General features: G+C 43.0%; 1 protein-coding gene across 9 annotated transcripts in view; it reads left to right on the forward strand.

Annotated features, from left to right (window-relative positions):
• Nucleotides 1–26393, forward strand: part of NCAM1 (neural cell adhesion molecule 1) — a 251770-nt gene that overhangs the window by 136965 nt on the left and 88412 nt on the right. For all 9 annotated transcript variants that reach the window (XM_043500815.1, XM_038380627.2, XM_043500819.1 and 6 more), the window contains exon 2: nt 26285–26359. In XM_043500815.1, coding sequence (XP_043356750.1) covers nt 26285–26359 — 75 coding nt within the window. The remainder of the gene's footprint in view (nt 1–26284; nt 26360–26393) is intronic.

Raw genomic sequence — 26393 nt, forward strand, 5'->3', positions numbered from 1 at the left:
CTGCACACAGTATTCTAGGTGAGGTCTCACCAGTGCCTTGTATAACGGTACTAAAACCTCCTTATCCCTACTGGAAATGCCTCTCCTGATGCATCCCAAAACCGCATTAGCTTTTTTCACAGCCATATCACATTGGCAGCTCATAGTCATCCTATGATCAACCAATACTCCAAGGTCCTTCTCCTCTTCCGTTACTTCTAATTGATGCGTCCCCAGCTTATAACTAAAATTCTTGTTATTAATCCCTAAATGCATAACCTTACACTTCTCACTATTAAATTTCATCTTATTACTATTACTCCAGTTTACAAGGTCATCCAGATCCTCCTGTATAATATCCCGATCCTTCTCCGAATTGGCAATACCTCCCAGCTTTGTATCATCTGCAAACTTTATTAGCACACTCCCACTTTTTGTGCCAAGGTCAGTAACAAAAAGATTAAATAAGATTGGTCCCAAAACCGATCCCTGAGGAACTCCACTGGTAACCTCCCTCCAACCTGACAGTTCGCCTTTCAGTAGGACCCGTTGCAGTCTCCCCTTTAACCAATTCCTTATCCACCTTCTGATGTTCATATTGATCCCCATCTTCTCCAATTTAACTAATAATTCCCCATGTGGCACGGTATCAAATGCCTTACTGAAATCTAGGTAAATTAGATCCACTGCATTTCCTTTATCTAAAAAATCTGTTACTTTTTCAAAAAAGGAGATTAGGTTGGTTTGGCACGATCTACCTTTTGTAAAACCATGTTGTATTTTGTCCCATTTACCACTGACTTCAATGTCCTTAACTAATTTCTCCTTCAAAATTTTTTCCAGGACCTTGCATACTACAGATGTCAAACTAACTGGCCTGTAGTTACCTGGATCACTTTTTTTTCCTTTCTTAAAAATAGGAACTATATTAGCAATTCTCCAATCATTCGGTACTATTCCTGAGTTTACAGATTCATTAAAAATTCTTGCTAATGGGCTTGCAATTTCAGGTGCCAATTCCTTTAATATTCTTGGATGAAGATTATCTGGGCCCCCCGATTTAGTCCCATTAAGCTGTTTCAGTTTCGCTTCTACCTCTGATATGGTAATATCTACCTCTATATCCTCCTTCCCATTTGTCATGCTACCATTATCCCCAAGATCCTCTTTAGCCTTATTAAAGACTGAGGCAAAGTATTTGTTTAGATATTGGGCCATGCCTAGATTATCTTTAACCTCCGCTCCATCCTCAGTGTTAAGCGGCCCCACTTCTTCCTTCTTAGTTTTCTTCTTATTTATATGGCTATAGAACCTTTTACTATTGGTTTTAATTCCCTTTGCAAGGTCCAACTCTACTCGACTTTTAGCCTCTCTGACTTTATCCCTACATCTTCTGACCTCAATTAGGTAGGTTTCCTTGCTGATCCCTCCCATCTTCCACTCCCTGTATGCTTTCTGCTTCTTCATAATCACCTCTCTAAGATGCTTGCTCATCCAGCTTGGTCTACAACTCCTTCCTATGAATTTTTTCCCCTTTCTTGGGATACAGGCTTCCGATAGCTTCTGCAGTTTTGATTTAAAGTAATCCCAGGCCTCAACTGCCTTTAGATCCATAAGTTCTTCAGTCCGTAGGTGCCTTACATTTCTTCCCCAGTGTGGGTGCATAGGAAGCTCAAAAGATGAGCCCTTAGAGCTAGCTTCTGATCCCCTTTCTCTCATGAATAGCACTCTGTCCTGTGGCTGATCTCTGGGGAGTTGCTTGTGCAGAGAAGTGCAACTCAGTATGAATAGGGAGGCTTCAATCTGGCCACAGAGTGGCTTGAGTTTTTTGCTTAATTGCATTATAAATAAAGATTGGATTAATTTGAGAGAAAAGTTCAGTTGCAAACCTACTGACGGTCTTAGATCTCAGAAACCAAACACCAGGTGAATATTGATGATGGAGTTATAAGCTTCCTGAAACCCTAGAGTTAACGGCGCCAGCGCCTCTATCATCTGAGCAATGCTGCAGCCCATGTTGCTGGACTGCTGTGTCAGCTTTGGAATCCAGCCTTGCAAATAGTTAAAGCTCCCCCTCTGAAGTGATGCTATTTAATAGCAGTAGTTTGTCAATGCAGAAGAATTTATCACGCTTGTTACCGCCTCACTTTGTCCTTGGAAAGAAGGATGGTGAAAATGTACTAAAAACATTAGCACATTAATAATGCTCAGAAAAATTCACAAATGTGTTTGTGTTCTGCTGTGGGACAGGCAACAGCATGGTGTGACCCTTGAGAATGAGCCTCTGCACCTTGTGCAGTGAGGACTCCATCCTGCAAGGAGCTAAGCTTAAACATTGCTTTGCAGGATTATGCCTTGATTCCTTTAATTGCAGATTCCTGGCTTCCTAATGTTTCAGTCCTTCCGCACTGCATGTCAGTGTTTCAGATAACAAACAAGGGGGAGCGAGTTAGTGGCCATGTGTACATAGTGCATCATTAGGGTGTCCTGATTTTATAGGGACAATCCCGATATTTGGGGCTTTGTCTTATATAGATGCCTATTACACCCCCTAACCCCGTCCCGATTTTTCACACTTGCTATCCGATCACCCTGTGCACCGTGCATGAGCTGCAGTGCTTATATGCGCAGCCTTTTCTTGATAACATCATCGGTGCATGAAGGTGAAACCCATGATCACAGGGTGTAGTTCAGGTTAGAAAGATTTTTGGTGACTTTCAGCAGTTCAGCTGTGGCACAAGGAGCAGTGGAGAAGGCTCAGGGAGAAGTAGGTTTACTAACATTACAGCAGAATATAAAGGCCATACTGGCTGGCTGTTGAGATCTCCTCTACTGCAAGTTTCAGAGTGCCTTGACTGCCTCAGTTTTAAGGAAACTAAACTCAATGTCCTGGGTGCCAAATTTTTCGAGGTGCCTAAGTCCTGTTTTCTAAAGCAGGTTAGACACTTGGAAGCATAAGTCCTATCAAAAGTCAATGGGACTTTACTCCTAAATATCTGTCACTTTTGAAAAATTAGATTTATTCTTCCAAATCACTTAGTTACTTTTGAAAATGTTACCCCTGGTTATTTATGTGAAGGAACACATGAAAATCTCCCTTGCATGTGGCTGGAAATGTGACCAAGACATTCACATGTCAGCTGAAGTCAATACATCAGTGACTTCCTTAAAGTCCATGCAATCAAATAGCAAGCAGCGGAAGCAGAGTGGAAACTGCTTTAGGAGGTGAAACTTGATTGTTGTTAATTTAGGCATTTAATAATTATATCTTTCTAAGGTATAGGGAATTCAGTAGCTGGTGCCTTCAGCTAAAGTGGAAAATCCTAACAAACTTAATTATTAAACTCTGCATTGGAATGTGATACAAGGGAAGGATGCCAAAAATGATGTATTTGAGCTGGTAGTCTATTCAATTGATACACTGGAGAAACCACTGCACCTTTCGGGTTGCAGTATTGTCCTTTTTTCCGCAGGCTTGTAAGTTGCAATTATATACAAGCATCCCTGGCATTTGACTGGTGCAACTTCAATTTAAGATGTGCCTTTATTTATAGCATCTATAAGTGCGTGCCTTGCTTTTGAAGCAGACTTTTGAAATGGAGACACTGTAATTTATGTTCTCGTAAAGGGACTTTGACAAGTAATTTACACCCCAGTGCTTTAGAAAGCCTGATGTAGGGATTCTAATATGAGTAAGCATGTGGTCATGGATTTTTTTAATCATTTCAGTGCAAAGAGCATGAGAGAGATTTTGATATTGCAGTTTGTCAAACCCAACCCCAACCCCAACAAGGTTAGTGCCTAGGATTCTAAAAAGGATACTGAACATTTTATTTGCACTGTCCAAGTTGCAGATAGAAAGCAACATCATAATAGTCAGAAAACCCATGATATTACTAAAACTTTTTTAGTTTCATAGATTCATAGAGTTTAAGGCCGGAAGAGACCATTAGATCATCAGGTCTGACATGTATAGCGCAGGCCGGAGAATTTCATCCATTTTTTCCTGCATTAAACCCAATAACGTGTTTGACTAGACCAGAATCCAGTTTTGATTTCAAGACTTCATTAGATGGACAACCTACCTCTTTCTTTGGTAGATTGTGCCAATGGCTAACCAGCCTCACTGTAAATTTTTTGTCTTATTTTTATTTGACTATGAATTTGTCTGACTTTAACATCCAACCATTGGTTCTTGTTGTTCCTTTCTCCACTAAATTAAAGAGCCCCTTAGTACTTGGTATGTATCTGTATTGATCTCAGGTGGGTCAGTATTAGCAGCACAGGTGAGGGATATTTATAAAATAAAATGTGATTGTGCATCTAAGCGGGCTTCCTTTGTAATGCAAGCATCTTCATTTTCAGGGAATGCAAAAGAGGATGGGCTAGTCCAAAAAAAAGTGCTTTTCCCTTCCTAGTGAGGGTCTCAACTGCAATTGGGCTTTATAGCTTGTTCGTGAGACTGTCCATCTGTGGTGTTCTGTATCCCTGGTGCATCCTAAATGCTCACTGGCAACAGTGGCCATGATGGCTGCACAAGGCATGTGGGAGTGGCCCTGGGCAATGATATACTTGTGACACTCTACCCCATATTCTTCATAGTGATATGAAACGATTGACAGAATGATGAGGTATTTTATGCAAGATATGTCCTATGAGTTGTCATTGGAAAAGTTAGGATTTGCTGAATATGATTATCCTATTTCTAGGCAGGTATCATTTTTGTATTTGTGTGCATGTATCATTTTAAATATGTATCCGTATTTCAAATGTAATTACACATGGGTAACGCCCAGTAGACAAAATGTTTTCGGTCTAGATAGTGGGTGGGGAAGGGCCTATTCGGCGCAATGGGGCATTAGGAAAAAACAATAGGCCTTAAGAGAAGCTTATCTCCCAGCTGGCGATGAGCCTTCCTGAGAACACTCCAAACAGCTGATGAGTAACAGCTACTCTGACTCTACAAGGACATATGATCAGACCACCTGATGCTGGATTCCATCTTGGGATGTCAGTATTTTTCCCCACAGACTGGTCTGGCAACCAAGCTTTGAAACAAATGTTTCTTGTCATATGCAAAAGCTATATAAGGCAGGGAGGAACTGGTGTTCTTCACTCCCCACACAAGAAGACTCCTGGAAACACCTGAGGAACAAAACCTGAACTTGGGGAAGTGCTGGACACAGGCTAAAGGGATTTTTAGCCTGTGAATGAAACACCTGGAGATTCCAAGCTGTAAAGCAAGTGGAGCTTGCCCCTTAAGAATCTGCAGCCTGTTTGTATCATCTCTTAGGGTGAGAATCTGCTAATTCATATCCAGTCTATTTAATATATTAAGCTTAGTTTGCATTTTTGATAGGTCATCTACTTTAATTTGTTTATCACTTATAATCACTTAAAATCTATCTTCTGTAGTTAATAAACTTGTTTTTGCTTTATCTAAACCGGTGAGTTGGAGTGAAGTGTGTGGGAATCATAGCTCAAGGGCAAAGGCTGTTGCATATTCCTCTCCACATTGAGGGAGGGGGTGAACTTTATGAGTGTACGCTGTACAGCTCCCTGTGCAGCGCAAGATGGTATAATTTTGGGTTTATATTCCAGAGGGCGTGCACACCGGGGAGCTGGGAGTTTCCTTAGCTGTAGCCTTCCTATGCAGAGGCTGGTCAGAGAGCCTGCATGTAACTGCAAGTGGGTGTGTCCCTACTGGTGTGTGTACTGGTGAAAGTGTAGGCTGGAGGGCTTTTCAGGTTTTCACAGCAGTACGGTGTGAAAGGAAGCTCCTGGTGGATCAGGATGCTCAGTGGTACCCCAGATCCTGGTGGCACCCTGGGGGGAATCAGTTTCAGTACTTTCAGTGGACAAAGCTAGTACTTTGTCTCCACTGTAACCTGCACTGGGATGTTCAGATCCCTGACACCATGCTTGGAGAAAGAAGTACAGTTTTGTGGGGTGAGGTATACCTGGGACAGACCTGATTTCAATGCTGGGAGCACTGAATATTTTATAAGTCGTTGAATGGGACTCTTTTTTCAGTCAGAATGAAAAGCTTGTTAGTTATTTTGCTGCTGTTTGTTACATGCCCGCAGTCTGCCACTCGGAAGCATTTCACAATGCAGCAGATTGAAATTATCTGCAAGTGAGCATAAAGCGACAGCTTGGAAGAGGAGATACTGCTGCTCATGGTACATGTGATCATTAGGGCATCATGTCGTCGGAGACCTGTGGGACTGTAGTACTGAGCTCTAATAGATCATTCAGACTCTATAACTCTTGGGGAAGGTATAGAAAAAAGGGATTTAAAAGCCCTATTGAGTGGCAATATCTTCAAACTTTAATATCCCTTCATGCTCTGGAAACTGCCTCCCCGCTTTAAATTAGGCTTCATTAATACCGCTGCCCGAAAGCATGTGATCTCCTTTTTATGCTCATGCACAGAACCCACTTTTACAATGATGGGAATTCAGATCCCAAGGAAACTCCTGTAGTGACTAGATCATGTAGGCATATATGCAGGTATGAATATTTGAAACCCCCTTTCTGATCAGTACTTCTTTCATGCAGTGATATTGGTGGGCAGTAAGATCTCAGTTGTACTGACTGGAGATGTTCCAAAACAGATGCTGTGGGGTTATTCCCCCCCCCCCCCCCCAGCTCTTTGTTGTTGGCAACTGGAATATGCTTGGAATATATCGCTGTGAAATAAACTCCACATCAGCACCAAGCTGATAAACAGATGTAATGATCAATGTTTAAACACAGACCTAGGGTGTTACAACATTATTTCCCTTTGGCCCACTTGGTCTCTAGTGGAAGGCAGATTCTGGACAAATACAGTGGGAAGTTTCCAGGTCTTGCAATGGTTTCATGGGACCAGTTGAGCCAAGTGCAGAGATGATCCTCATTGCTAGTGAGAAAAGGTGTTGGGGTCTGTTTTTCTCATTAAGCTAGTCTCCTGGTTTGAGGAGACATTATTTTTATAGAATTATAGGAAAGCTTGTTGAAAATCATTCAGATTAGCTAACAGGGCTTTTGTGTTCCTGGGTCTCTGTTGTGTGTGAGAATGAGTTTGATGTTTCCTCTGTGGTAGTTTGGGACTAGGCCAATTCCAAATGGCTAGCCTGGTGGATGTTTTCCAGTTGTTTTCGTTATACCACAATGGACATAATATTAATCTCTCAGTCTGTTGTGGGAGAGGCAATCAGTCAGTGGGGTTGCTGCACTTTCTCTTTTGAATGGCTGCGGAGGAATTATAGTGCTGAAGATGGTAGCAGATGTAGCCTTATGCCAATCTCCTAATGTCTGTAAACTGTGCCCCTGAGAGGTCTGCACTGCCCAAGGAATGTTCTGTTCCTTATCTCCTTTATTTGCTTTGCTTTGTTCTCACAAAACAATGGAGCAATTTACATGATTTGTACCCACTTTGCATTACTTAGGCCTTTCCAGCACGGTGTTTCATTCAGCTAGGTTTTTAGAAAAGGTAATTCTTTTACATTCTGTATTGCCTTTGAGTTATTAATAGTGCAGACAGTTATGCATCCGGTTTAATCCCCTGGTCCATATATGTAATATGTACTGGGAATGAGAATTGTGGCCTAGTGTCCAGAACACAGTACTGGGAAGTCCTGTGTGTTCTAGACCCTGCTCTGATGCTGACTATTTGTGGTCTTGGTCAAGTCACTTAAGCGCCTTAGTGGTAACGCTTAGGACTGGTCTACACTGAAAAGTTACGTTGGCATAGCTACATCTCAGGAGTGTGAAAAATCCACAGCCCTGAAAGACAATCAAACTGACCTAACTCCTGGTGTAGGCAGTGCTAGGTTGACGGAGGAATTCTTCTGTCAACCTAGCTACCACAGCTCAGGGAGATGAATTGCCTACAGTGATTGGGAGAACCCCTCCTATTGCTGTAATAAATGTCTATACTGTGTTGCTGGAGCATTTTAAATGGAGGCATAGACCTGCATGTCCTGCAGGCAAGATTGGCAGTGTCCTGGGAAGAACTGGCCTAGGACAGGGCACTGGTAGATACTGGTTGAAACTGGGAAAATAAAATTATTATTAGACTAATGCGAATGAAAATTGCTAAAAACTATTTAGCAATTAGATAATTTAATTATTTTCATTAAAGGAAATACAATAAAACAAAAAAGAGCTTCAACCTAAAGCTGTGTGCTTTGCCTTGCCAAACAGAAACTGAAACTTCTGAATTTGGGAAGTCCTCCTTTGTTTAGCAATGAAAATTACATATTTTTTAGCGCAAACAGATGGTGAATTCTGAGATTCAGAAGTTTCTGTTTGAGGTAAACTGCCAAACTGTCCAGTCCAGAACTTTGTCCCTTGGTGTGGCTGGCTGGAGTGCAGCTGCTGCAACCGAATTCAGTGAGTACAGTGACGCAAGTCAAAATATTTCAGCATGAGCAAAGATGGAAGACCAGCTGATCCAATTCATGCCTATGTTGAGAAAATTCATAAAGATGGCACAGAGGGTCTTATATGCAGAAATTGCAAAGAAAAAGGGAGTGGGAAGGCAGACCGTATGAAGAAACATTTTGCAAAACGCAGTGGAAAATACAGACACTTTGGCTAAATTTATGTGGTTATTAGTATCAGTCTCTGAGGACGAAGAAACTGATAATGCTGCTTTGCCATTGCCAAGCAAATCAAAAGAAAGGCAGATCCAGGACAGCAAGGAGGAAATGTCATGGTTTTTCCACCACAAGTGAATATGTTTGTAACAAAAACAATGCTAAAACAGAAACAAATGATAAACTTGAAAATTTGCAGATTTTTTTTTATGGCTGTAATATTCCCTTTTCTGTTATTGAGCATCCAACTTTTCCAAGCAACGATCCGTTGCATTAGGCCAGGCTACAAAGCACCCAGTCAAAAGCAGGTAGCAGGTGAACTGTTCGATTCTGTTACTGTTGGCTTGAGGATGGATGCATGCAACAAATTACATGGAAAAGCAGTTACATTAGTACAAGATGGCTGGAATAATATGCACAATGACCCATAGACAGCTAACTATGTGCAGACAGAGAAAACTGTGGTTTATGTATCCGCAATTGATAAGAAGACTGGAAAGAAATGTTACGCTGGCAAAAGAAGCTAAAGCATTAGCAAATGAACTGTATGGTTGTATTAAGTATAAGAAATGATTTGGAACAAGATGATATTTTGGTTATATGTGCATCAGATTGGCTAAATCTACTTGGAGAAGACCTTACATCAAGTGCTTTGATAATACACACAGATTTACACACACTTTTATAATCACCATCAGCCTGGATAAAAGACAGCCAAGGATGTGTAAAACCCCAAATCCCTAATGACATGTTGGAACTGTCAAATAACATGCCTGGAAACATAAAAAATTGGCCACGTTATCTCAGTATTGTGAGTGATCGCTAGCCAGAACTTGAAGATAGAGTGGTCAATATAATTAATAACCAAGGGATTTACGGAGAATTGAAGAACTTGATCAGTCAGTTGAAACCAGTTGCTGTGGCACTTGGCACACTCCAAAGGGACACATCAGCAATTGCTGTTGCATGAAAAGCATCGTTGAATCTATTGATCAATGAAGGTCTTGCACCACACAAAGCAGAAGTACAGAAGAGATTTCATAAGGCCATTATTGTCATACGTTGGCCAGCCTCCCTCATCCAAAATACATAGGAAGGAAATTATCAACTGAACGAGAAATTGCAAGGCAAAAATCCTGACTTTCTGCCGTATTTACATGCATTTAAAGTAGAAGGTCTGTACCCAAAACAAGTGTTTTAATCTATCATGGAAGAGGTCCCCTGTAACATAGTCGCAAAATCTGAAAAAGATTCATATTCTATCTGATTTCATAGATCTGGTGGTGCAGTAAGATCAGTGTCAAAACTGAGGAATAGACTGTCTGTCCACTACATCAAAGTTGATCTTCTGCTATGGAATGCTGCAGGGCAAATGAACCTGGACTTGTCTACAACTCTGCCTGCTTCTGATTGCTTAATGGTTCATGCCTATAACACTGCATTATTGTCATTTTCATATAATCGAATGGTTGACTTTTGTTTCTATAATATTGGAAACTGGAATATGAGTCATGACATGTATAACTTCCTTGAGAAAATACCCAACCAAAGTAGATGCAGTTGTTCTAAAGTTAGGCACTATAATTACATATATTAGTATTACTCTTACTGCAATTTTACTTTTTGTTTGTACAGCCCTAAATTAATCTCCAAATCTACTGCCTTATGTAACCACCATTTGAATATGTAACTAAAACTAAGTGTAATGTGCTGTTCAGTCATGAAACAGGGTATAAAATAGAAAATGCCTTAAATAGGGACTAACTAATTTTTCCTGGTGTAGTAAAAACCATGATTTTAACTTGCAAAAAACACGTCTGGTAGCCTGCAGGGAATGAATAAGCCAAATTCCACTCCTGGTTATTTTGGATTTACTATGGTGTTAGTCTTTTGGCTTCAGCTGAGTTCCTTCAGGTTTACACCATTGCAGAGGAGATCAGAATCGGGCCCACTGTTTGTAAAGTGCTGTTTGGTTAAGTATTGTTCCCAGTCCTATATACTTCCGGGAGAATTGTCTCTGCCTACCAAAGTAGCCTCCTAGCCATTCAGAATTGCCCCAGCAATCTGAGAGCTGCCCCAAATACCTATCAGTAGCAAACCCAGAGTGACAGAAGAGGTTTGTCAGCTCTGAAGGGTTGGCGATGAGGTGGTGATACCAGACAGTGAGATCTGCCTGAGATTTTGCATTTGCCCCAGGGATTACCTTGCTACTGTCTTTTTGCCATTTTAAACAGCTTGAATGCTTAAGCCTGTTGTGTGTGCTTCATAAAACAGCCCTGGTTTCTTTAATTCTGCAGACCTGCTGTTAATGACAGACTGAAATAAAAATCACCTTTAACTGTGCAGCTTTGATTTGATTTTTATACAAAGCTATTAACTCTCACCACTTCAGGCTGTGTTTGAGATTAGCTGGATTATTGGACTGGGAAAGAGGGGGGTAGAGGGGAGGACAATGCAAAATGGTTTGTCTGGATTGGTCTGAGAAACATAGCATCTATATTTCATTGACATTTCTGCCACAAATGACCTAATGAGTGCAGTGATTATTCTCTGATACCTAAGATAAGGGATGAAGGATGATCAGCATTACTTATGATTTGAGGTGTTAAATAAGAACCTATTTGCATCTGTTATATTTGTCTAGATGCTGTTACTATGGGGAGGTGAGGCCATGTAAGAATGTAGGTGGCTGTGACACTGAAAGTAGAATCAAGTCTGTATAGCTCAGCAACTATGTGGCTGCAGACAAGAAAACAGGCTTGAAAATTACACTGGCTTCAGTTCACCCACTGTGCTGCAGAATGAGGCAAAAAAAATAGGAATGGCTCCAAACGTCTCCTGTGCAAAATACATCCCGGCAGTAAGAGATATAATATCATCCACTAATTAGTTTGCCTACTAAAAGGACAAGGGGCAGGCAGCGTCCATGCTTATTTTGGTCTGTTGGTTGTTGGGGTTTTTTTGTGGAGGTTTAAAGGTGCTAATGGCCACGACTAAGAGTGGAGACAGAGGACTAAGAAGGTGGCTAGAAATATGTAGAAAAGTTTTGAAATCATATTTTTAAAGTTGTTTCTCAGGGCAGATGTCTGGAAATTGACAGGTCATTTGACTGACTCATTTCTGGCCTTTTAAATCAGGTTTACATTTTGAGGGGGTGGAGATTAAAAATAATCAATAAAAATAGCATTTGTGCCAATTCAGATATTGGGAAAAGAAACGGAGGTATTTCACAATGAGTTTCTTTTCTAGCACTTTGGGCAAGAACACTTTCAACTAGTGAAATTAACTTACCTCTGGTCTGGTTCACACCTCTGTTACTGCAGTTTACACTGAAATCAGTGGAGTTCACCAGCTTAACACAGATGTACTGAAGTCTTTACTTAAGTCCCTAGGAATGATCTTTGTAACCCAGGAGAAACAGAAACAAATAGAGTTTATTTGAAAGACTAATAGAGAAACCCCCCCACTTGAGAAGTCTTTTATTTGAGATCTCTTCTTTTCCTTTCCTCCGCAGTGGTGGTTCATGCCCAGTATCTAAAATCTTCACTGGCTCTTGTTTGCAAATGGGCTGTGATTGATTTGCGACATAAAAGGGCTTGTGTTCTGGTTTCGCACTAGCGAATGTTGCCATCACTACATCAGTCGGACTGCTGAGCAGTCCACGTTCAATCCTGACAACACAGAGGGACTCGTTATAAAATCTTCCTGACTGAAGATAAACCGATTTGGCTGTCTTCAATATTTGGAAATTTACTGTGCCTGAAAAGAAAGGAACAATTGGGTTGGCTAGGGCCCCCTCATAGCTCTGCTAATGCACTTCTCCTAACTGGCAACACTCTGTGTTTAAGATAGCCATGCCCTCCATCAATGAGCCTTGTTCTTGGCCCACAGAACCCCTTCTCTTCCAGTCCCATATGTCCCACAGCTCTGACAATAGTCTTCAGCCCTGACCTGCAGCATCCCTTCATGTGGCAGTCTTTGGCCTTTCTTGAACAATGTGTGTTACTGGTTCTTAATCGTGCGATGGCTTTGTCATGTGGACAGGTGTGTGTTCCAAGACAAGAGGCCCACCCTGCAAACTCATTTGGGACTCAGACCAATTGAAGTCACCTCTTCAGTGATGAGGCAGGCACTAAACTGGAGCTACAGCTTTGACCTTTAGATGAAGCAAGGCCCATTGCCCCAAATGCAGCTGCCCCACTGTTTGGCCATTTGATTCATCAGACTTGTATTATATTTGCTTTTATCTATGTATTTGTTAGTGTTTGTGTTTACTTTGTTGCCACCATGTTGTTTCCAAGCAGTGCAGTTTATTTTCTTTTATTTACACACATGGACTCAACAGCTCCCACTGTGATGCTTTAAGGCTAATTTTTCCAAAGAGTTCAGCATCCAGTGTTCACCCGACATATCTGACCTCAGTTGTGGTGGCTAAGCACTATTAAGAATCTGACCACGGCTGTTAGTTTGGTTCTGAAGTTTGGGGGATGGGGCAGATTCTCAGCTCTTCCTTTCTAGTCCAAAAGAGAGTGGAAAGAGCAGTAATCATTCCTCTGATTTACAGGACCTGCTTTCAATGTCAGCCGATAATTCTCAGGGCCCAGGATGGTATCGACTGCTATTCAATGGATCTAACAAGGCCTTGGGGTTTGACCTTTTCTATAAATAGAGAATATAGTGACACTAAATAGCGTGGGATCTGGGGCGTGTACAATACGCATGACTGACGGAATCCGTTCAGTGAAATGTTATAGAATATATTGACTTTCTCAGAGCTCATGTGGGGCAGTGCTGGAGAGACAAACTTTGGACAATTGACAGGCACCCTTAAATATATCTGGTTTATTTCCTCTTTCAAATTTGTAAATAAAATCAACCCACTGCAGGCCTGGCCTGTAGTTCTCAGTGTGACTTCAGCACCTCTGAAAAATCCAGCCCCTATTACCACAGCATGTGAGCTATGTTCTCCAATGTATTTATCCTCACAACATCCCTATGAGATAAGATAGCACTGTTATCCCCATTTTACAGAGGGGGAACTGAGGCACAGAGAGGCTCAGTGATTTGCCCAAGGTCACATCGCAGGTCTGTGGTGGAGCAAGGAATCAGACTCAGCTCTCCCAGGCTAGTACACTGATCTCTGGATTAGCCAGCCATCTTTTCAAATTAGGCCCTTCCTTTTTGTCTGGGTATATATTTAAAAAATGCAGAATGAGTCTGCTCACCAGTGTTATCACTTTCATGTTCTGTACAGCTCTGTATCTTCATTCAGAAACATATGCTGTAAATCAGGGTCTGGCTCCTACCCTGGCAAAAAAGACTGCCCAGGCTTGACAAAAGATATGTCTTCATCTTGAGGATGAGGTTTGTACAAGTCTCTTTGCAATAGGAGCTGCTCAAGTATAAAAGAAAGCCCTATCCTGCCTTGGCACTGCTGTGTCACTTCAGATTGCGAGACCCAACAGTTTGTGTGATAAGTACCTTCAGATGAAACTCATATTTATGAACTGAGAAATTGAGTCTCTAATGAAATAATACTGTAGCAAGCGTGAACAAAACAATTGGGGGACAGGAATGAGAGATGCCTACCAAGTGACCTTATGCGAATTTAGCAGCCTAAATTATAAGGACCTTGTGGCAAATGAATAGCTAGTTTCTACGAATGTCTCTAACAATGTTTGTGACTGAGTGCAATGGCATTTAGATGGTTATAGGAAACCCAATGTCCCCAAACTTACACCAGTCACATATTTAATGGGAGGCTGCTCTCTTTAGTACTTTATTATCAGTCTCTGATCAAGAGTTGAATGTAGTAGTAGTTCCTAATTTCTATCAAGGCTTGTTAGTAGGGTCACACTAATTGCACTTTAGTGTTCCTGCAGACCCCATAGCAGTTTGAGGGAATCAGTGCATCCACTTAAAATCGCATCAGTGTATTTTTAGAGTTTTGTGTAATGTTGAGATTATGTGAAGGGCTTAATTTTCAAGAATTGTCTAGTCATGTTGGGTGCCTATGTTAGGTGTCATCCCAGAGCATGCCCCTTTGTGGCACAGAGGAAGGCCCTCAGGCATGCTGTCCTCAGCTTCCTTTAGCTTCTTTTAAGCGAGTTGTTTTCAGTACAAAGTATTTAAATTAACAGTCCCTTTTGGGGTTCAGTTTACTTAGTTTTTGTACATATGCTGTTTTCTTTGATCCCTCAGGCCCAAACCTTTCCCCTCAAGAAAGGGATTCCACAGCCATCCTTCCACAGTGGCTCAAACCAGTTTAGAATAATAGAATCATAAAAGATTAGGGTTGGAAGAGACCTCAGGAGGTCATCTAGTCCAACCCCTTGCTCAAAGCAGGGCCAACCCCAACTAAATCATCCAAGCCAGGGCTTTGTCAAGCCGGGCCTTAAAAACATCTAAGGATGGAGATTCCACCACCTCCCCAGGTAACCCATTCCAGTGCTTCACCAGCCTCCTAGTGAAATAGTGTTTCCTAATATCCAACCTAGATCTCCCTCACTGCAACTTGAGACCATTGCTCCTTGTTCTGTCATCTGCCAGCACTGAGAATGGCTGAGCTCCATCCTCCTTGGAACCCCCCTTCAGGTAGTTGAAGGCTGTTATCAGATCCCCTCTTACTCATCTCTTCTGCAGACTAAATAAGCCCATTTCCCTCAGCCTCTCCTCATAAATCGTGTGCCCCAACCTCCTAATCATTTTCATTACCCTCCGCTGGACTCTCTCCAATTTGTCCACATCCTTTCTGTAGTGGGGGGACCAAAACTGGATGCAGTACTCCAGGTGTGGCCTCACCAGTGCCAAATAGAAGGGAATAATCACTTTCCTCGATCTGCGGAAGGGAATAATCACTTTCCTCGGTCTGCTGGCAATGCTCCTACTAATGCAGCCCAATATGGCAACAAGGGCACACTGTTGACTGAAATCCAGCTCCTTGTCCACTGTAATCCCCAGGTATTTTTCTCCAGAACTGCCACTTAGCCAGTCGGTCCCCAGCCTGTAGCAGTGCATGGGATTCTTCCGTCCTAAATGCAGGACTCTGCACTTGTCCTCATCCGATTTATTTTGGCCCAATCCTCCAATTTATCTAGGTCACTCTGGACCCTATCTCTACCCTCCAGCATATCTGCCTCTGCCCCCAATTTAGTGGCATCTGCCAACTTGCTGAGAGTGCAATTCATCCTATCATCCAGATCATTAATGAAGATGTTGAACAAAACTGGCCCCCCAGTCCATCAGTAGTTCCCCAGCTTCCATCAATCCATCAGGTTCCATCCATCCATGCTTCTTGGAGCTCTCCTCCATCCCCTCCCAGCTCTACAGAGGCTTCAGTTTTCATCTCCATCTCAGAAGCATGACCTGCCTATGAAGTGACTTTATTTATTGACTTCATCAGAGGAGGTGAGTGAAGTATGTCACAGGCGGGTCAGGACCCATCACCCCTTAAGGGACTAATCATCCTGTCATAGTGCCCAACTTGAGATATCTGAAATGGGCCTGAACCTTCTGTAAACTGGGCTCCTTAAAGCTGTTTCAAGTTGAGCACTGAAAAATGGAAGCAGCCAAAATCACTGGCCACCTTTTGAAAATGTCGGCCAAAATCTTTTGAGTTGAGGAATAGTCTCCTTTTCTTTCTGAGTAGCCTGAGATTCCCCCATGATGCTGGCCAGTGGCAGTGGTTAAGTGTAGAAGTGTATATTTCTCTTTCTTCCAATCAGGACTGTGGCTGGGTTTAGTGCTGCCCCTGGTCAAGTAAGACACGCAGGGGCTTATCTGTTCTTTGATTAATGTAAGCCAGACATATGCTTGGAGGGGAAAAAAAAGATCTCACGGGAATGTTAGTTGGGTACCCGGGGTTGGTACAAACGAGTCAGAAGAGTGAAAATCCCATGTGATTTTGCTATTGCTATTCATATTTGGGAGAGTGGAAATGCAGATTTTTGGGTTGGATTTTTCCTCCTGCCCTCGGTCAGGTGAAATTCCCACCTCTTTGCCCTATGATGAGACCCCTCAGGGGCATTACTGAGTGGGGAGTTTATGTGGACAGTGGCATTTAAAGCAGTTTGCAATGGAAAAGCTTGCTTGGGGGAAGGAAGTAGATGAGGAATAGTCCTCACTAGGGCAGAAGACACATAATCCCCCCTATATAGAACAGGCAGGGCAGCAGAGCAGAGGATAAAAGAAATTGAATGTGTTTCAGCAACTTTTATTTTCCATTGTGGGGCTAGGCTAGCTGTATTCCTTACTCTCTCCCCTGGTCCCTTACTACCAAATCACCATCTGCACTGTAAGTTTTGTTGTCAAGCTGTCATTGTTTAATATCAGCTCTCAATGAAACACTCACATTTTTAAAGGCCACATCAGCATGGCTGACAGCAAGGATTTGTTTATAGGGATAATGCCAGCATTGTACTGGGATATGGTAAATCAAATATAGATTCATAGATACTAAGGTCAGAAGGGACTATTCTGATCTAGTCCGACCTCCTGCACAGCGCAGGCCACAGAATCTCACCCACCCACTCCTATGAAAAACCTCACCTATGTCTGAGCTATTGAAGTCCTTAAATCATGGTACAAAGACTTCAAGGAGCAGAGAAGCCTCCCTCAAGTCAACCATGCCCCATGCTACAGAGGAAGGCGAAAAACCTCCAGGGCCTCTCCAATCTGCCCTGGAGGAAAATTTCTTCCCGACCCCAAATATGGCAATCAGCTAAACCCTGAGCATATGGGCAAGATTCACCAGCCAGATACTACAGAAAATTCTTTTCTGGGTTACTCAGATCCCATCCATCTAATATCCCATCTCAGGGGATTAGTCCTATTTACCCTGAATATTTAAAGATCAATTACTTACAAAATCCCATTATCCCATCATAACATCTTCTCCCATAAACTTATCGAGTTTAATCTTAAAGCCAGATAGATCTTTTGCCCCCACTGCTTCCCTTGGAAGACTATTCCAAAACTTCACTCCTCTGATGGTTAAAAACCTTCGTCTGATTTCAAGTCTAAACTTCCTGGTGGCCAGTTTATACCCATTTGTTCTTGTGTCCACATTGGTGCTGAGCTTAAATAATTCCTTTCCCTCTCCTGTATTTATCCCTCTGATATAGCTTCTTGCAAGTCATCACTTTCTCTCTCTGACAAAAGTCTTTGAGGTGTGGCTGCTTCAGCTTATCTTCCCATGCCGAAGGAATCAGACACACACCAGATGGGAAATAAAGGCAGAGAAATGACTCTTCAAAGCAGGGAATGTGCAGATGGGGGCCCAGCAGTTGCATCTGGTCAGATTGGGACACAGTCAGAATCCCTGCATTAATGAAGCTTTGCAGGAAGGAAGATTTGATTCTGTATTTTCCATGAGCTCATAATGCACACAGGATGGCTGGAGGATGGGGGTGATGTATGCATGGCGAAGAGTTGTTTCATTAATGCAGAACCGTGCATGAAAATTAAGCTTCCTCCCTTCCCTTCTGCAGTGTGACGGACGGAACTGGAGAAAGAGGGTTCAGGAGGAACCGAGTATAGTAGGTGGCACCAGAGGCTTGTGGGTGCAAGTTGGTCCCAGGCATCTGCCTCTCAACCCAGAGAGCCTCACTGTGTCACAATAGCCTCGCTTAACAAAAATCTCTTATCTTCCCATTCTGCCTGCCTGTTGCAGCACTTCCTGCGAACAAATCACTGCCCACGGACACACATCGCTGTCCACAGAATCCATGGGGAATCAAACTTGAGTATTTGTGTGGCTTCATGTTCAGAGCCCTGTACTGAGACTCAGGAGACCTGGATACTTTTCCCAACTCAACCACTGGCCCGCTGGGAGAGCGTGGGCAAGTCACAGCCCCTCCCTGTGCCTCAGTTTCCCCATCTGTAAAATGGTTGTATGGACCTGCTAAGTGTGTGTGCCTTCTCAAGGTGTTGGTATATTTGGGAAATATGTACAGAAGGACCTGCAAAGAGAAGCAACATCAGACATGGGCCCAAGGATAGGAATTGGCTTGGCTCTAGACATTCCCAAAACCTAGTGGTGGTTGACCACCATGCCCTTAGCCAGCGCTGTTGAAGTAGTATTGCCACTGACTTCCATGGGAGGAGGATTGAGCTGTAGCTTTCTGATGACAATCCACCTCTGATGTACTGTGGTGTAGAGGAGATGCCCCATGTTGATTTATTGTCTTGTTGCTTGCAGAGTGCAGATGCTCGCCGCATGGAGCTGCGCTGTGGGAGGGCAGGTTACTTTGCTGTAAGTGGGAGCTGCTGTCTTTGCAGTGATTCAGCAGTGATCACCTGCCAGGACTCAGGCTCTTTCAGACAGTGCAGACATCTGATTAGCAGTTGGCTTTGGTTTTGCATGTTACCTGTGTGACTGGAAGGTCGATCTAGGATAAAAGGACCAAACTGCCATCTGGCAGGAGCTAATTCATTGGTGTGTTGACTTGTTGCTGCTAGATGGGGTCACCATTTATGATTGTAAATGTAATTGTGAAGGGGCCTATAACTTTGTGTATGAAGGTTCTTCCGCCCCCACTCCTCCCGGCATTAATATCAAACAGTGACATTGTTAATGATGCTGTTCTGGTGGCAATGTAAATCAGGAGCATCAGACGCAGAAGCGTCCAGCTCTGCAACCCTTCTTCTCCTTGTTCCTGTTGCAGCAGAGAACAGAGCTGTCAGCAATGCTGCCGTTAACACCACCATTCCCCGCCGCATGGGTCACTTGAATTCCTTGCTTGCTCCTTTTCCATTACTGGTAGGTGGAAGGATCAACATGCATGTCAGGAAGCAACATGCTGTGTATGATGTGTTGGTGCTAGTGGATCCCTGTGCTCAGTCATTTTAATTTCAAGCAGCTTCAACCCCAAAGGGGGATGTGCTTTGAAAGTGGATGCACTTTTAGCCCTCTGGGAGACTTCGTACAAACAGTAACCGTATCTTGCTGAGCAATCGAGGGGAGGGGTGTTAGTTGCTTTATCTCTGTTTGCCTGGGTGAGTTTCACAGTGATCAAAAATGTTGAGAAATGATTGTTTCTTACTCTGCTTTGTTCTTGTGCTCTGTTTCACATCTGTGTCATTCACAGGAGAGCTGTCAACTGTCCTGGGTAACTGAACTGAGACCCAAATTGTAGGTAGAAAAAAAAAATCTCTACATATTTTAGGCAAAGATGTTTTAGGAGAAGAAGAATGCCCTTCATTTCTAACGCATGGTATAGGGTGGGGACTTTTACCCACCTGGCTATTCAGTGTTCATATAAGTCATATGGCACAGTTCATCTGTGAACAGGTATTGATCTTGCATGGGCTATCCTGTCACTGGACAGATTTATACCCAGTGAAATCTCCATTGGCGCCAGAGGGGTGGATTTGTTTAAATGTCTTTTACCAAGACGATTTTTCTTTATCTTTATAGCCTGGCTTGGGGCATGAGATGCCTTTTGTGCAATAAGCATGAGGGGGATTTTTATTAAGCAGGCTGGCAAAATACTCATGTCAGGCTACAACCAGCCATCCTCTTTCTCCATGTAGGGCAGTCTGTGTCTGTTTGTTGCTTAGAGTTGTCTCCATCTGACTAGCTGGGAGTGTCCTGCTCATACATCTGACTTCCTTATTGTGCTTTCAACCAACAACCCCTTTCTCTGCCTCCCTCATCCCCACCCAACAGCTGGGGAAAGAGTGGGGTGTGCAGCCTGTTGATGCTGATGCAGCATGAAGCAAATTGAAGAGCTGCTTCTTCAGAAAGTATTTTCAGCTGCTTTCGCAGGCACATCCCCTCCAAAACATGCCAACTGGCTGGGTAAGGAGATGATGATGATTTACATTGCATTAATGTGTGGACGCTGCAGTCGTGGGCCAGGCCCCCGTTCAGCTAGGTTGTACAAACACAATAAAAACATTCTCCGCCCCAAAGAGCTTCAAGTCTAACTATACGACAAGAGACAGAAACTCTGCATGCCAGCAAGTGTGACTCTCATCTGACACCCCACTGCAGCGGCCATGGCACTGGGATTCCTCTTCTCTGTGGAGTGCTGCCATAACAAGATACAGACAAGTTCTGGGGCTCTCCAGGACCCCAAAATGCCGTGTCTCTATGTGGGTCTTGAGCAAACAATTTTCTTGGATTGTTAGAAGCCTGAATGAGCCCTGTGGGACGTTGCAGCGAGAGTCAAGTGACTCTCCACAGCCTGGGTAGGCAGCATGTGCAGCGTGATTAGGAATCATTTAACATTTAGCCACAATTTATGTATTAGAGGATGTAATTGTAGAAACACTTAGCCAGAGCCTGAGAATTTGAGCCCTGATGCAGGAGCCTATTCTTTTCAGCTAAGGATATGTCACAAGGTGACTGGCCCCTTTAAATGAAGCAGATCATAGAATCATAGGGTTAGATGGGACTGCAAGGGTCATCTACTCAAAGCCCCTGCCAAAATGCAGGATTTGTTGTGTCTAAACCATCCAAGGCACATGGCTTCAACCTCCTTTTGAAAACCACAAGTGAAGGAGCTTCCACAATCTCTCGAGGCCTCTGTTCCATTGTCCTACTGTTCTGACTGTTAGGGAGTTTTTTCCTGAAATTTAATCTAAATCTGCTATGCTGTAGTTTGAACCCATTGCCTCTTGTCCGTTCTCTGTGGCGAAAGAGAACAATTTTTTCCATCTTTTTTTTGTGGCAGCTTTTCAAGTATCTATAGACTGCTAGCATGTCCCCTCTTAATCTCCTCTTTTCTAAACTGAACATACCCAGTTCCTTCAGCCTTTGCTCATATGGCTTGCATTCCATCACTTCAGTCATGTTTGTCGCTCACCTCTGGATCCTTTCCAGTTTCCTCTACATCCTTTCTATACATTGGTGATCACAATTGGACACACTACTCCAGCTGAGGCCTAACCAGTGCTGAGTAGAGTGGCACGGTACTATCACCTCCTGTGGCTTGCATGCTATACCTCTGTTAATACAACCTAAAATTGCATTTGCTTGTTTCAACCACAGCATCACATTGTTGCCTCATGTTGCGGTTGTGATCCACCACAACTCCCAGATCCTTCCCAGCAGTGCTGCTGCCAAGCCAGTTTTTCCCCATTCTGTATTTTTGCATTTGTTTTTTCTTCCCTAAGTGTAGCACCTCACATTTGTCTTTGTTGAATTTCATTTTGTTGTTTATAGTCCAGTTCTCCAATTTATTAAGATCCCTCTGAAGTTTAGCTCTATCCTCCAAACCCCCCGAGCTTTGTGTCATCTGCAGACTTGATCAAACTTGCTCTTTATACCTACATCCAGGTCATTAATAAAGATGTTAAACAACACTGGATCCAGAACAGATGGAACCCCACTTGAGAGCTCCCTCCAATCCGACATTCCATTAATAGTTACTCTTTGTTTTCAGTTGTTAACCAGTTACATGACCACTTAATGGTGGTTCTGCAGAGCCCGCGTTTCTCCATCTTACTTATCAGAATGTCATGTGGGACTGTGTCAAAAGTCTTGCTGAAGTCCAGGTATATTATGTCCACCACCTTCCCCCTTCGTCCTCCAGGTATTCACAAATTGAATGTTTTATACATTGCTCTAGTAGCTTTCCAGGTATCGAAGTCAGGCTGTCTGGTCTGTAGTTTCCTGGCTCCTCCTTTTCCCCCTTTTAAAAGATGGACATTATGTTAGCCCTTCCCCAGTCTTCCAGGGCCTTTTCTGTCATCCATGAGCATGTAAATATTATTGCCAGTGGCTCCGAGATTTCTTCAGTTAATTTCTTCAGTGCCCTGGAGTGAACAGCATCCCACCCTGCTGATTTGAATTCATTCAGATTGGTCAGAAGATTTCTGATGTCTTCTTTTCTTATCCTGATCTGCATCCTTTCCCCTTTATTGTCTGTGGTCACTTCGCTAGTTGTCTGGGTCTTATGCTTTTGTGAGAAGTCTGAAGCAAAGTAGGCACTGAGCATCTCTGCCTCCCTGTCATCTTCCGTTACCAGCTCGCCTGGATGCTGTGGGATTTTAAGGACTACATGCACTGGGCTGACAAATGGACTATGTTTAAGGATTTTTGTTAAAAGCTTTGTACTGTGTTTTTATAATAAGCTCTGTTGGCTTCAGTGGGATTTACGTCTGAGTGAGCGAAGCCCTCTGCAGATAAAAAGTGAGGGCTAAGTGTTTGTGAAGTTTGAAAATAGTCATCCACCTCCATTATTATTATTTGTGGTTTTTATTTGGTTTCTTGCCCTTCTTTAGCCACTTGTTTGAACACTGGAATGATGACAAAGCTCCTGCATCTGTTCTGTATATTCAAAGAGCTCTGGGGCTTAATGCCTGTAGTCCAGTTATTGAGTAATTCAGCAGCACATGTCCTTTTCCTCGGTCGTGATAAGGAACGATGCCATTGATTTATGAGATACGGCGATTCATTTGAGAGGAATGTTTTAAAGACTTAGAAAGAGCAGGAATCTGAGACGAATGTCTTCATGGTTTAACAGTAAAGTGAGCAGCCCCTGGGAAAAGGCCACTAATACTGTGGAACCAAAGACTAAAGGTGACAGATAAAGCATTTGCAATAGACGGGATGAGAAATGCTCTGGCAATGCAGGATGGAGAAATAGCTTGATTAAGATGATTGTTTTCTGCAAACTAATGGCTGCGATTTAAAAATAACACACATTAGGTCTGGCCTCCTGAAATTCTTATTTGACCTGGTCTTGTTAGGCCAGGGAGCTGATGCAGCATCAGGCTCCATCTGGCAGAGAGTAAGTGTCCAATTATTTCCAATGCCTCATAACTTACACCATGAAGGAACGGTGCTCTGAGATTCAGAGTGCTGGAAGAAAGGGCATTTGTCTACCGGGGTGTCGAGCACCGAGTGCTGCTTGAATGGGGATGCAGAGGAAGGGGCGAGTGAGGATCTTTTCTTGTTTGTATGATAGTGCTGCAAGAGTAACACAAATCAGACAGAAGCCAGAAAATGAGCAGAAACTCGGAGCCTTGCTCAGATTATAGTGAGATGCAGGACTGGGCAAGTTTGGGATGGGGGAATTGGCTGTGGCCCTGACTTTCCTCTGTTGATTGATTTGCATCTCAACCTTCGCCTTGCTGGACCCAAGCAGGATTATTTCAGTAGATATAATTTCCCCTTTTTTGTTTTGGTTTGTTGACATTATTGATCAGTTGCTTCTCTTTGCTTTGTTAAATATTAATCCATTTTAAAAAAAAATCTGGATTTTCAGTCATAGGAACCTAAATGTTAGCTCCTAAATCTTTACTTAAGTGACCTGCTTTTCAAAAGTGCAGAGCACCCCACAGCTCCAGATGCCTTCAATGAAAGCTGTTGGTTGCTTTTGAAAACCTGGCTGCTTGTTTAGATTTCTAAATACAATTTAAGAGCCAATCTTTAGGCTCCTGCCATTGTAAATGTTAGCCTGTGTTTCTTTTTCAGACTTTGCCTAGTCCAAAATAGCTATAGACTGAATATTTACCTAGGATTGTTTTATGTTGATTACCGAAGCCTTTGAACTTGTTTCAGTGAAACACAGAAATACACAGCAAATTGCTCACTCAGAGGTTCCTGAACACTTCTTAGTAAGTTGTTAGTACTTGGGCCATACTAAAGATTCATTGGTCCAGACAGTCCAATTCTAAATTTGGAGCCATCATTCAAAATCTGGAGACAAAATGGCATCCAAGATCGATTAAACTGATCGAATTGAAAACCTCTTATAAAGGCTCTAATAGTGGGCTTTAATTTAGTTTATAAAAACTTAGCTCCCCTTTTCTGATACCCTACCTCTTAGACTTGGGCCCATTTTTACTAGGAACCATTAAAACTCAGGCCCCATATAAATGCATCATGGTAGCATCTTTCCATACTTTGACAATCCTGCAGTTGCTGCAGACTGACATGCCTTGAGTTTTTGGTGGTGTCCCCTCTCTGTCTAGTTCTGTTCTGAAGCAGAATGCTAATCCCCCTGTAAGCAGGCATAGCTGTGCTGCAGAGACATGGTGCTCTGGGTTTTGGTGCCCTGGGTTTCAAAGGGTAAGAACTCTTTTAATACCTTTGTACTTGCTTCACAGAGCAATGACCCACTGAGAAGGAGCTACTCCATACACGATGCACGGTGTAAACTGCACAATGTCAGGAGGATTAATAGAACTAGGCTATTTAGTTCTCACTGCACTGGATCTAATAAACCTTTACCCGTTTATTATGTTTGGCCTTTTGTACCTGCAGTTCTGTCTGGGAGTGAATTATATTAAGGTAATATGGTTGAGAGAAATTAGATTACACAGAAATAGAACAGGCTGAATGCAGGAGCTAAAAGGGCAGCCTGTACTTTATTGAAAACAGGAAGGAGCAACAGTAACCTCAAGACAAGACATGTGAGTGAAGTGGAGTTTTCCAAGAGAAGGATTTAAAGGGCTGGAGCTCTGTAGTCCTAAGGACCGTTTTCATCTCTGACAGCCAAAGGGTCCTCAGCGTTCTCTCTGGACTCCTGATCCAGCCTGTTTACATTCGTGCCTGGATTATTTTTAAAACAATTCTCTTTGGACTCAAAGGGCCAGATGCACTGGTACTGTCCTCTGGCTGTGTTGCACTGCTCTGGTGACACAGAGCCGCCGTTAACCCGGTGTAACGAGCCATTTAAATTGGGTTTATAGCTGCCAGGGCAGTGCAAAGCAGCCAGAGCCTGCCAATGAGTCCAGTCCTAGATCATTCAGATACTAACTGTGCTTCTGCAACACAGAGAGCAAAGACAATGCAAAAATGAAGAGGCCTAAATAGCCGTATGAGGCATAAATGACTTATCTCTGAATGCTGCTCTGCTTGTCACAGTGCTTGCTCCACTTACAGTAGCTTTGCCTATTTTGAGGAAGAGTGAATATTAGTAGTCTCTCAGTATAGGGACTGTTCTCTGCTGAGCTGCAAGCCCTCAACACAAGTCACAGGAACAATGTGTCATTGCTGTCTGCCAATGCTCAACACATGATGCCTGCAAACTTTAAAGAAAAATAGTGATGCTCAGACTCTCACACCCATATCTTGGACAGTGCGATTGCTGTTTTGATTGACACAAGCACTGATATGTATGTGTTATGGCAATAATTCTATATGCAAATGTGAGGCAAACACATGGCAGGGTGAGAGCAGCTGTGAAGCTAAGCAGCACACAAACCTTGTGTGTGTAGGGAAAGCACAGAGTCAGTATATACTTGAGCAGCTGAACAGCCTGAAGCATGTTACTTCACTGCCAGACTCAAATTGGGATTCTCTTCTCCCACTGCCAGCTCTGTCCCTTTCTCTGCTTTTCCCTTTATGCATTGAACACCCTCCCATTTCAAGCCCACTAAGCCGCCACCTTCTTTTCATTACATCCCCTTCCTTCCACGATGCCTTCCATGTGATTCAGTAACCACAAATAATAGGGTGCCCAGTCCACCTCCAAGCATGACGTGCAGCCCATATCTTGGTGTACAACAGATCACCAGGTAACGCAGCTTCTTCCATGCCTTTCTGTGTAGGTACAGGAAGAGGTGGAAGTGGCTCATATCGTTACAGGCCCTTTGAGATCCTTAGGGATGGAAGGCTGTGTGTAATCAAATCTGGCTGGGAGCGGTGGAACTGGAGTTAAGAGCCCTTGCCCTTCCATTGTTGAGCTGATGGACTCACAAGAGGCAGGACAGTTTTCTGCTGGATGACTTCAGTTGCCTAACTCCTGCTTTGCATTCTTTTCCAGTGTCTCTACAAGTGGATATTGTTCCAAGTCAGGTGGAGATCAGCGTAGGAGAATCCAAATTCTTCTTATGTCAAGGTGAGTGCTGGCAGCTGCTGCTGTCAGGCTTTTC

This window comes from Dermochelys coriacea, chromosome 22 (assembly GCF_009764565.3).
Source record: "Dermochelys coriacea isolate rDerCor1 chromosome 22, rDerCor1.pri.v4, whole genome shotgun sequence".
NCBI lineage: Eukaryota > Metazoa > Chordata > Testudines > Dermochelyidae > Dermochelys > Dermochelys coriacea.